This window comes from Ammospiza caudacuta, chromosome 20, assembly GCF_027887145.1.
Source record: "Ammospiza caudacuta isolate bAmmCau1 chromosome 20, bAmmCau1.pri, whole genome shotgun sequence".
In the NCBI taxonomy this organism is placed as follows: domain Eukaryota; kingdom Metazoa; phylum Chordata; class Aves; order Passeriformes; family Passerellidae; genus Ammospiza; species Ammospiza caudacuta.
The window spans coordinates 4,948,784-4,960,971 of record NC_080612.1 but is presented as its reverse complement, the minus strand read 5'-3'; the positions used below and the strand labels follow the sequence as shown (position 1 = coordinate 4,960,971).

The 12,188-nt window shown below is 43.5% G+C and overlaps 1 protein-coding gene across 2 annotated transcripts; it reads right to left on the bottom strand.

The window, feature by feature from the left end:
* Positions 1 to 2,481: 2,481 nt before the first annotated feature.
* On the bottom strand, positions 2,482 to 11,154 carry RFC2 (replication factor C subunit 2). Of its 2 annotated transcripts, none has more exons than XM_058817868.1 (11): positions 10,983 to 11,154; positions 9,260 to 9,329; positions 8,538 to 8,579; positions 8,050 to 8,156; positions 6,806 to 6,907; positions 5,982 to 6,082; positions 5,157 to 5,314; positions 4,737 to 4,802; positions 4,190 to 4,270; positions 3,739 to 3,852; positions 2,482 to 3,118 (listed from the first exon to the last, which is right to left on the bottom strand). In XM_058817868.1, exons 1-11 carry the CDS (start codon positions 11,099 to 11,101, stop codon positions 3,008 to 3,010), a joined length of 1,071 nt encoding a protein of 356 aa, XP_058673851.1. In that variant the 5' UTR covers positions 11,102 to 11,154; the 3' UTR covers positions 2,482 to 3,007. The 2 variants fall into 2 exon arrangements, with proteins under 2 accessions (XP_058673851.1, XP_058673850.1); XM_058817867.1 differs by having other exon boundaries at positions 2,954 to 3,121.
* Between the last annotated feature and the right edge of the window lie 1,034 nt (positions 11,155 to 12,188).

The window sequence follows — 12,188 nt, the reverse complement described above, 5'->3', positions numbered from 1 at the left end:
TCTGGAATACTTATTTATTAAAACTGAAAAGCTTCCAAAGAAAATGTGTTTTGCTATAGTTTGCAATGATAGATGTTTGTATGACAAGGAAATGGGAGGACAGCAGGTGACATGGAGTGATGTGCAGGATCTTATGGGGAGAAAATGCATTAGAAGCCTTCTTCCTCAAAATCAGGTCAGAAAACTGTGTTTCAGGAAAGAGCACAGCCCACACTCGGGGTGAGTGAGCAGAGAAGGGGAGTTAGGGGTTAGAGAGCTGTGCTGTGGGAGAAGGGATGTCAGGTGCTTCCTGCTGCGGATGACTGGGCTCCAATTTTAGCAGAAGCAAGAGAGAGCACAGGTGCCACCGTTGGTGTGGCTGAAACAGTGGCTGGGCTGGAGCTTGGCTCAGGAGAAGGTTTGCTCGTGGTCCCTACAAATGCTACAGGTTTCCACAGGACTTCTACAACAGAAGAAAATCAGTGCACTTCAGGGATGCACAGCCTGGTTTCCTGCTCACCCCTGCCCAGCTTCTCCTCACACCCTTTGGCTTCCTGATGGTCAAATGCAAAAAGTCTGCATGGCAGCAGGGTCCCCTGAGCCAGCAGCACAGACAGTGCAGGCAAAGGGTGCTTTTGTCACTGAAATTGTGCCTAGACCTCACAGGGCCATGACGCCTTTGCATTCACCCTCAGCACCTGAAGAAAGTTCCACTTTCCATGAAGTGCTGCAGACTGTGGGCTGCTCACTGCAAGGGAACAGTGACTGAGCTCGTTGTGAGTGATGCCTGGTGCTGTTACCCACTGGTGATTCATCTCCCAGCCAAGGGAGCCATTCATGAATAGATTAGCAGCACTGACAGATCCTTGGCACACAGCAACAGGTCCAGCTGGAGACCTCCCAGAAAGTTCTAGGCATGAGGTCAGTGCATGGTCAGAACATGAAAATACAAGATTTATTGTTCTCCTCACTAAGCAGGGAGGCAGATTACACCAGTTAGATTTTCTTGGTACAAGAAAAATGTACAATTTTCCAATCCTCTGTTGCCAAAGCCTGAGTTTAAATGTTGTGGAGCCAAAGCAGGCAGGGCAGAACTGGATGTGGAGACTCTTCCCTCCACTCACTGGGGTCTGAGCAAATCCCCCTTTGCAGCTCTCCAGAGCAGTCAGCTGTAGTGAGGTGTAAATCCTTTGTAAAGCTTCTGGAACACTTCTCAGGCAATCATCTCATTACCCTGGAAGGCATCCAGGGACTGTTTCAGGAACTCTCATCAATAATGTTTGTTATTAGTCTGGCTCTGAACAACCTCAGTTTTTCTCTGCAATGACTGAGTGTGAATGTGTGTGTGCACTGACTTTTGGGACTGGCTTTAGGTGTGCAAGGGTTTCTGGTGCTCAGCCAGAATTGCCAGACACTGTTGTTTGAACCTAATGCAAGGAGACTTTCAATCCCCTGGGTCCACCTCTCTCCACATTAGGGTGGCAGTTAAGTGACAAATTCACTTCCTGTTTTCAATTTAAGTGGCTTTAGAAAAGCAGTTCTGGCTGGTGCAGTTCTGAAAATGGAGCTGGGGAATCTGTGCTGAGTGCTGGAAAGCAGCAGCTCTGCACTCAGAGGGGAACAAACACCTGTGGAGAGCAGGAGGTGTTGGTGGCCTCTGGGATCAATACTAGTCCTCTTAGGAAAAGTGAGTGTGATTGTGTCCCTGCAGAGCTGGAAAGGATTAGCCCAGAGGGGAGTCTGCTCCAAACTGGTGCTGTGAAGTGCAGTTACTGATTACACTTAAGAAACCCTCTGAAACCAGGTAGGAACAGGAACCTGACCCTTCATGCTCCTCACCCTTCCACTGGCACCACCGCTGTGGGCAGGCACAGCCCACAGGGTAAGGACTGGCCTTGAGTCACCCAAAATATGGTGTTTGCTGGCTTATGAGACATCCATGGGAACATCTCTTCCTTCCCCATTCCAATGAACACATTTAATGAGACAGCAAAGACAGAGTAGGCTGGCTGTGATGTGCAGTCAAAGGAAAATTAATCTTATTTAAATTTTTGGGGACAAAAGCTGTGATGCTGTGTCTGTAGAGAACCAACAGCTCACGCCCCAGTACTAAACTATTAGTTGTGTATTTAATAGGGTTTGTGCTGATAGTAACTCACTGGGTGGGAATCAAAGCCTAAGTTCAATTCTATTGAAGAAAGAATGTACTTTGAGCATTACATCCATTATTCCAGGTGCCATGGTTTAGTTGAGGTGTTAGGGCATGAGTTAGACTTGATGATCTTAAAGGTCTCTTCCAACCTTGTCATTCTGTGATTCTGTTAATTGTATTAGGATGTATCTGCTTGGAAACACAAGTCTCACATCTCATATTAGGTGGTCAAATTCGATTTATATTTATTTTCTTTCTGCATTTCACACTTAATTGTCCATCTATGCTGGCAAGGTGTCTCCAAAACCGGACAGGCAAACACGATTCTGTAGCTTTCTGCCATCCTGAAACTATGACATTACCTAACCTGGACAAGCAGGGACAGGAAAGGGAACTCAAATGCAGAGCACCCCAGAAATTAGTAAAGATTTTTAAAGATTACCAAAGGAATATACAAAATATAGTGGCACCATTAAGAAATGTGTAATATTTCCGCTGTATATTTGCTGAAAATACCTTCCCTATCCACAGGACAAAGCAGCACTTGCTCAATGTGTCTCAATTATAACTTTAATTTTGTGCAAAAAAATTTCCTTCTTGGTGTTGGTAAGATCATTCATGACCAGGCTTGAAGTGTAATCCCTAACAGCAGGATTCCATTTTTGTTTCTCCTGCTTAGCTCTCAACACCAAGGACATAAACAGTTTTCATGTGTGCACTGGACAGACCTCAATTGCTCTGGACTGTCACAGTCCTCTCTTCTACCCTGCTTATAAAACACATACAATTTTATGGGTTAAAGTAAATTTTAGATCTTTATTGGTCTAAATAAAAAAGTATGCAACATTTTTGCAGCAAATCCTGCTGCAGGAGCCCCTAGCTGGCTGCAGGGGCTGCAGTCTTCTGGCACAGGCGTGCCAGCAGCCCAGCCATTTGTAACAGGGAGTTCACACCTTCTGCTATCTTCATGTGGGTGTACCCAATTTCCTGCTGACAGAGACATTGTCAAGCCTGCTGTTTACTCCCCCAGTCTGTGTATATTTTACTAATGACTAAACAGAACATAGCCCTTTCTGCTGAAAGACCAGCTTTGAGTCACTTCTACTTCAGAGAATGCATCCACTCCTATAAACCAGCTAAAATGCCTTTTCTTATTAAAATCAAAGCCTGTATTTCCCCACTCCTTTATAACAAGCAAGGTGCCTACATATGAGGACAGGTTTCAAACATGAAGAGTGATTCCACAACACCAGCTGACTGTCAACTCTCTGTTAATTTAGTATTTTAGTATCTATTGGACTAGAATCAAGTATGCACTTGAAAAACATTTTCAAGGCTTTGAAATAACTAATAAATTCAGCATTAAATCTGCTATTAATTTTAGCTGATCACTAAAGTGACTTCTGGCACTTCTGTGGGTGTTGAGATGCTAAACTCCAGGTGACTTCTCACTGACAAACTGATGACGCAGTGAGAAAGAAAGCAGGCATGAATCAAGAAGCACTTTATGCTAATATACAACAAATTTTAAACAGAAACCCCTGAGGCTGCCCCTGATCACATCCTCTTCTTAAAAAGGCCCCATCAGGAGCTGAGTGAGTACCAACCTTGATAAATTCCAGTTTCAGATATTCTGGCATTTGATAGGTCTTACAGACACGGAAGATATTGCCAATGACATCTTCTGGAGAGTACCCAAGGTGCCACAGGTGGGCAAGAATCTGTGCAGGCAAAAATAATCCCCATTTATCTGCCAGGTGAGTCAAGGATATTCACTTTGGAACAGCTGTACATCATTCCTGAAATTGCATGTACTGTTTATCAGCTGATTTAACCTCAAGCATCTAGCAATTGATTTCACTACAACTTCCTTTTTTGCTTGTTGGTTTATTTATCTGATTAAACTCCTGCCTAAAAGGGATTTAGTTTATCAACTCATCTACATGGTATTGCCCTTATCTCAAAAAACAACACACACTGTGAATTCCCCAAAGCAAACAAAAAAATTTGTAGCAAAATAATGCCTGGCTATACTGTATGCAAAACATGAAAACCAACCTTGTATGCTTCATCAATATTTGCATTTATGCAGTGTTGTATCATTTCCTTCACCAGCAGAGGATGAGGCTCATCACATACCTGTATCCAAGAGAAATAGTACACTTAAAATATCAAAAGACTTTGTATTAAACTTCTGGTATTTTCACCAAGTTTCTATGGAGCTGAAGTGCTGAATCAGAGATATTCCATAACACAAACTAAATTTTAAATAATCTGACTTCTCAGATTCTTCTATATTGTGATTCTGTAGTTCTAAATGGCAGACTCACATGAAATGAGAACACCCAAGTAATAGGTTCTCAAGTTTTTACTGAAATTTCTCAGCAGTAATTGGATTTGTGTGCTTTTGGAGAGCTGCAAAGGTCTCAGAAGTGCCATTAGGGATGGCTTTTCAAAAGGCACAAGGGCTAGTTAAAGTCTAATGCTGTAACTGCTACATACACAGAGCTGTCTGCAAGCTAGCAAAAAGGTTTATGTGTCCAATGGAATCTCACACAGCCACAGGGATAAACTTCTGGCAAAACTGTTTTCAGCTATTACTGACCTTAAAGACATTTTCACTGTTTATAAAGCCAAATCCAGAGTATGTGGACTGTAAGTTGTTTAATGCCTGTGAAAGAAAAAATAATACTTCATTTATTTTTTTGAAGTGCTCTACTTCTCACTCCCCTCCTCAGGATGAAATGCACTTCAGGAAATGATGCCAAATAAGCAGTTTTCCATTAAACAACAGAAAAAAAAATCACAGATTTATGCTGATTTTATTTCCTCCCACAAATTTGGTATCCACTTCCACCAACTCACTTTTAAGGAGCATTTTAAACCCTCACAAAACCAAACAGTTTAGTTACTCTTGGACCACAAGTCATATCCTCCTTTACTCATTCTCTCCAGAGAAATCCTTGAGAGCTGCAATTCAAAAGTTTAAACAGAAGCCTTTGTTTTATTGTCTTTCTCCTTTTACCTGTCTCATATCACCTTGAGCTGTGAAGATTATGGCTTCTAGCCCATCATCTGTGTATGCTACATGCTCTTTCTCAACAATTTTCAGCAGCCTGGCAAGTATCTGTGCATCTGTCAGCTTGGTGTAACGCAGCACTGCACACCGAGACTGAATGGGTTCTGAGGACAGAGATGTGGCATTAGCTTCTCTCTTTTTGTCAAAAAAACCCACAAACAAACATGTCTTCATTTCACTTTCCAACAATTCTTTTAAAGAAAAAAGGACATGGAAGCTCCAAGCAGAACACAGCTTCTCCTTAAGCACATTCAATTTTTATGGTCCTTCCCTTGAGCCCAGATGTGCTAATGGAATTTTCCCAGATATGTGGAAATATATACAAAGCTCAGCTTCCTCTGTTCTCCTGGATTTCTGAATATAGATGTTTATCACATTTTTTTTTTTCAAGTGAAATCTGAGGTGCAATGTGTTCACCTATAGGCAAACTTAAGATTGTGATTCAGAAATGACAAAAAGGGTTCAATACCCAGTAAAAAATACATCAAACATCCTACACTGTGGCAGAGTTGGATGCAGATTGAGCCCAAAGCATGAAAAATCTGCTTCTGCAGTCACATATGGCACCATCCATCAAAAATGGCTGCTCAGAGGGTTTCCTGACTACAAAATTAAACTTTTATCTGCTGAAGTACAGGTGGCTTGACTTTTCAGAAGCACCATGCTTTCTTGCAACAATCTGGATCAAGCTATTTCTGGCAGGTGCCTTGGCAGTTAGCCAGCAGTATGGAGAACACATGACAAGAACACCCAGGAAGCAGCAGCACTTACCTATGATTTTGTCAGAGGCATTGCAGGCCAGTGCAAAACGTGTTGTTTTGGAATAAATTTCCATTGTTCTTCTCAACGCTTGCTGTGCTCCATCTGTCATGCTGAGGGGAGACAAGGAGTTAGGGAAGATTTTGCCCTTCACTCACTCATTGGTGCAGCCTAAGAACTATTTTCACATAAGCTTCAGTTTAGTGATATTAAGCTGTGCTTTGATAAACTAAGCAGCTTTTTCTAGTCATGTGAAGAACCACCCTGCAAGGCAGGCAGTCACTGAGACCTCCACAACATGCAAAATGCCATCCATAACATGCAAAATGAAATCATTAATGCTCTGAAGAGCACTGCTAAGAACCTGGAGGAGGAGAATATCCCATTTTCATCCATTGAAATTCTCTACATGAGCCAAACTCCTTCCAAAGAGGAATCACAGAATCACAAAATGGTTTGGGTTGGAAGGGACCTTGAAGCTCATCCAGTTCCAACCCCCTGCCCTGGACAGGGACACCTTCCATGAGATCAGGTTGCTCCCAGCCCTGTCCAACCTGGCCTTGAACAGTTCCAGGGATGGGGCATCTTTCCAGTAAACTGCTCTGTTTCATACCCAGATCATTCCATGTCAATATTCAGCATCTCTTTTCAAGCAATGATCTCTTCTTGCTGTGAGTGCTCCCATAAGATCCCTGTTCAATCCATATTCATTTCCTACCAAATTATTTTGAACAGCTTGATAGAAACACTCAATACTGTCCAAGGCTGGAGCTCTACAGACAGGAGAGATGCAGCACATTTCACACAGGAGCTGAGGTCAGGAAAAACCAACATACCTGTCTGCTTCATCAAGGATGATTATCTTGTGCCGACCTTTTGGAAGTGTGACCTTTTGCTGGGCAAACATTTTGATTTTGTTTCTTACAACATCAATGCCTCTGGAACAACAATTCAATTGATCCATGATAAGTTGGGTGAAAACACAGAATAGATTTTTTTTCAGCAGCCACAGCAGCTGAAGTGCTCCTGTTCTACCACAGTTTGTTCCTGCCCCTTCAGCTGTTTCAGCACAACTGCTGTGGAACCATGCTTCAAGCCAGACTGTCCCACTGATCTGGATTCAAACACCAACAATCCTTGGTTTGGGGGTCTTGAAGAAAATAATTTAACAGTAGCAATATAAATATACAGAGCCAGTAACCTTACTTGCAGTACCACCACAAAATGACTTCTGTTTGGCACAAGGGTAATAAGTAAACAAAGGCAGAAGCATTTAAGATTGCTTTGCCAGTTCTTCCCACAGCTCCATCCACAGCCCCAGCTGTAGCTCAGAAGAGTTTAGGAAAAACATCTGGATAGACTGAATTATATCAACACTGAATCATATCAACACAACACAGACACTTTCCTAGAAAGAGTCCATTCAAAGACCTACTTTTCATAAGGAAGGATTTTACCTTGTTTGTTCTGTTTACAAAAAGAATGCTGTGATGCTGTGATGCTGTAGTTCTATAAGTGATGCTAACAGGGTGGGTAAAGTGTATTGTGCTCAGACAACCCACCAGGAAATGTCAGAATACTTCAGGATGGGTCTGAACAGAACTTGGGAAATGAAATCAGCCCTTAGTGCCTGATCCCTGGATAACAGTCAGTGTCCTCTACAAACCCTGATCCTACATTTCAATCCTCAGCTGCCCTTATAACCCCCATTTCTCTCACTCTAAGCACTGAAGAGTTTGACTATAAACAACCTGTTCACTTTTCATTCTTATGATCCTCATGAATGCAGTGGGAAGCTTAACTCTTTCAAATAGATTTGAGACAAAAGTACCATTATGGATTCTGCACTCCATCTGTTTATATTTTCACATATGAAAGTATCTATAAAGTTTATAAAACATCAAGAAATAATATCTGTGTTGATGGGTGAACACCAAAGATTGCCTAACTTTTAGTTGGAAAGAATGCACTAAAATAAATCTTAAAGGCTTTACTATAGCATTAAGCCCATCAAACTGGCCTTAATTTAATGGAAATTTGCTTCTTCATTAAAAACTTGGTAAGGTTTATCCATTCTCACCTGTCATTTGAGGCATTCAGCTCCAGAACAGCATCCTTTAATGCAGGACCAAGCAGAGCACGAGCCAAACACAGGATACTGGTGGTTTTACCTGTTCCTGGAGGGCCCTAAAAATGTGACAGTGCAACAACTGCTGGTAAGTTTAATGAAATTTCCTAACTTGTGCTCTCTACAAATCTCCTCAGTCATGAAAAAAGGCTACAGCAGAGGAACTGAGAGCAAACATCAGTCTGGAAGCAGTGCCTGAGCTCAGCATCCTGCCCCTAACAGAGGAGATAAGCACAGGATGTGTTTCAGCAGGTACCTGAGGTAGATTTAAACTTGTTTCCCTCTGTATTCTGCCAAGAACATTGCTCCAAAACCCCAGAACCAACATCTCCCTCACCAGTACACTCAGGCACAAAGCCCATCTGTACTGGGAGGCCACCCTGGCTAGATTTCAAATCCAGGCCCAACACTGAAATACAGCACAACACAGCAATACTCACAGCAATTATAATGTTTGGTACATTCCCCTCCTTTGCAAAGACCTAAGAAAGAATGATAAAAAGAAATTATGTAAGAAAATGACATGAACAAATAGTTTCCATTCTATTACTTTTCCCCTTCCTATTTTAATTTTTTGAACCTTGCTCTTTCATATTTTGGTTTTTTAATTGAACTGTTAGAAATCAGCCTCTAGAATAATACAGAAGTATTTAAAAGCACTTAATGCCACAGGTCTTTAGTACTCTTGCCTTTCCTTTGCACTTGTTTAATTATATACTTAATAGTATAATCTTTCTGTTAACAAATACTGTGTTCACAGAATTATTTGCCATAGAATTATAGAATCCTAGAACAGTTAGAATTTCATGTTGGAGACATTCAGGGAAGAATTGATATGGCAAACATTTCTTTTCCAAAAAACCTATTCTATTTCTTTCTGTTGTTATACAAATTATATTTATTAATGGAAACAGTATTATTGTAACAGCTACAAATTCTCTAAACTGCATCAAATGCTTTATTTTAAACGTCCCAATTGAAGAAGGCATATTTCCTTACACACCACTCAAATATAATGTAAAATTTGTAAATTTTTAAGTAAATCAGGAAAGTTTCTTCCACATACTCAAGTACAGATGTAAAAATACAATACAAATGTGGATCTACACAGAAATATGTTTTTATAGATAACTTGTAAAAAGATACAGGGACAGCTACACACCTCCAACCTGCTCACAGTATCTTCATTTCCAACTATTTCGGACAGTTTCATGGGTCTGTATTTTTCCACCCTGTAAAATTCCACACACTTCACCACATCTAGTAGCATTTTAATTGAGCTTTAGAGTGATGGACAAAGAGGATTATGCTAAGAGAGCACAGGACAAAGATGGCTGGACATGAGTTCAGTGCAAGTGTTGCAGGATGTCTGTCATTGCTAAGCACAGCACTAATCATTGACTCAGAGAACCCCAGAATGGTTTGGGTTGGAAAGGACCTTCAAGTGTGAAAAATGTGCATTTTATGATTGGCTTTTTGCAAATAATAAAATGAGTATTATATGTGTTATGTTAGAAAGTTATGCTGCATTAATTTTCTTAAGTAGTGTGTTAGACATAGTTTTAGCTTATAACATAATGTTAAAATAGAAACTATGCTATGCAAGATGCCAAGGTAGCAGCCACACCTAAATCTTTCAGGGAAAAAGAATTTATTGCTCCCTTATCAAGTTCTTCTCACCTTGCTCAGCCCTGAAGATGCTGTCAGGATTAGGAGGAAGAAGTTGACACTGACCTGACAGAATCCTGTGTTTGAATAGAATTTATGCATCATGTATGAGATGTATGAATATGCAGCAGGCTATTGATTTGAAGGGTTAATCCTCTGTTAACGTGGGTCCTTTTTAGGGGCTTATTTTGCCCAGAAAGAGGTACCTGGACCGTCCGTAACTCTTTGTTTCTATTGTCTCATATTGTCCTGAATCCTAATTGTCCAAATTTTTATTACTCTAATTATATTACTATTTTTATAACCATGTTATTACTATTAAACTTTTAAAAACAAGTGATTGGTGTTTTTCACAAGCCCATCTCGTTCCACCTCCTGCCATGGGCAGGGACACCTTCCACTGTGCCAGGCTGCTCCAGGTCCAACCTGGCCTTGGGCACTTCCAAGGATGGGGCAGCCACAGCTGCTCTGGGCAGCTTGTGCCAGGGCCTCACCACCCTCAAAGGTTTTACTTCCATTGGTATAAAAAAGGAGAAGGAAGGAAAAATGCTCAACTCGAACAGGAATTCGGCGCCTCAGCCTGAGGGGAGAAGCCACCCTGTGTGCTGTCCCATGGTCAGCACAGTGCAGGGCTGACTTTGTTACAAGGAAATGGGATTTCCTTCCATTTGTTTGTTTGTTTTCCTTCCCATTTGTTTCCAAAGGAGAATAATGGTATTTTCTTCACTATTGATTTCTGGAACTGTTCCAGACCAGGTTAGACATGGCTTGGAGCAGCCTGGTTTAGTGGAAAGGTGTCCCTGTCCATGACAGGAGGCTGGAAAGAGATGGCCTCTAAAGTCCCTTCCAACCCAAACCATTCTGTGATTCCTGCCTTCCCAGCCCCGGCAACAGACGGGGAAGTCACAGGGCGCAGACAGAGTCCCGGTTCCAAGCCAGACCGAGCTCCTGCAGCCCGGCGGGCACCGGGGGACAGCGCTGGACACGCGGGTGTGGCCATGGCCGGCTCCGGCCGCCATGGTCCCCTCAGCCGCCACACCCCCCCGCCTTCCCGCCATCAGGGCCCGCCCTCACCCCATTGGCTCTGCCGCGCACAATCCCGCCCCCTCCCCGCTCTGGACCAATCACCGCGCGCCGCGCCCACCCTTCGCCCCGCCCGCTGCCCCATCATGGCGGCTCAGGGCGGCCGCGCTCCCTCACCCGCTGACCCCGCTCACCAGGGCAGCTCGTAGTGGCCGCTGCCGCCGCCGGGCGCGGCTCCCGCGGGGTCAGTCGGTCCCCGCTTCTCTCCTGCCGACGGCCCGGCCTTCTCCTCCTCCGCCATATCCACCTCCATGGTGGCGCAGCTGGTGCTCCCGGCCTGTCTCCCTGTTGTTGCCGCCGCCGTGAGGGGAGGGAGGGCCGCGGGCGGGCCCGCCTCCAGGGCGGGCTGGGGGAGGCAGCCGGGATGTGGCTCCGGGTTTTGCGCTCTGCAGCCGGGATCTGCGCTCCCCAGCCGGTGTCCCGCTTCTGTGGCTGCCCAGTGAGGCGGGGAGGCGGCAGCCCAAGCCCGTGACGGCCGTGCCGGGCCGTGCCGTGCCATAGTGCCGGCCTGTTGGTGAGGGGAGGCCGCTCGCAGCACGGCTGGGTGTTCTTGTACTCGTCCGTTTGGATTCGCTGGGCTTCCTGCCCTACTGAGTGTTAAGATAATAACAACAACAATTAATCAATAACATGTTTGTATTTTTTCAGGGGTCTAAAACTTTGCTTTTTCTATCTACGTCTATTTACGCCCCCCTTTCTCCAAATGAAGATACATTGCAAAATACTGTAAGCAGTTATGTTATAGTTGGGAGATGATTCTGGCTCTATTTGTTGAACACTTATAATGTATACAGGTTGCCTAGGGAAGCTGTGGCTGCCCTGTTCCTGGAAGTGTTCAAGGGCAGGCTGGATGGGCTTGGAGCAATCCTGTCTACTGGAAAGTGTCCCCATGGCAGGGGGTGGAATGAAATGAGCTTTAAGATCCTTTCCAACCCAAACCATTCTGAGATTCTGTAATTCTAAATGTTCTTTTCCAGGTTAACTCAGGGTGGCTCATCCAGCTAAGTCAAGACTTTTTTTTTTCTTAATTTATAATTTGAATAAGGTGTTAGGGTACCAAGCTCATTAGTGCCCCTACACGCTACCAGCCCCTGACAGAACTGGGTTGTTGTTTCCATAGCATTAAAATTTGGAAATCAGTACAGATTTTCAACCTCAGTAGTTACTGGGGCCTTGGTACATCTTTCAGCTCTGTTTATGCTCCACATAATTAATGACATTTGTGTTAGCTCAGTGCACAGAGCATCTGTCCTTCAGTCTGGGCCCTGATTCCTTGGGAAGTGTTTCTAATTTAAGATTGGTGTGAGGCAGGAACTCAGACCTGACCATATTTGCAGCTC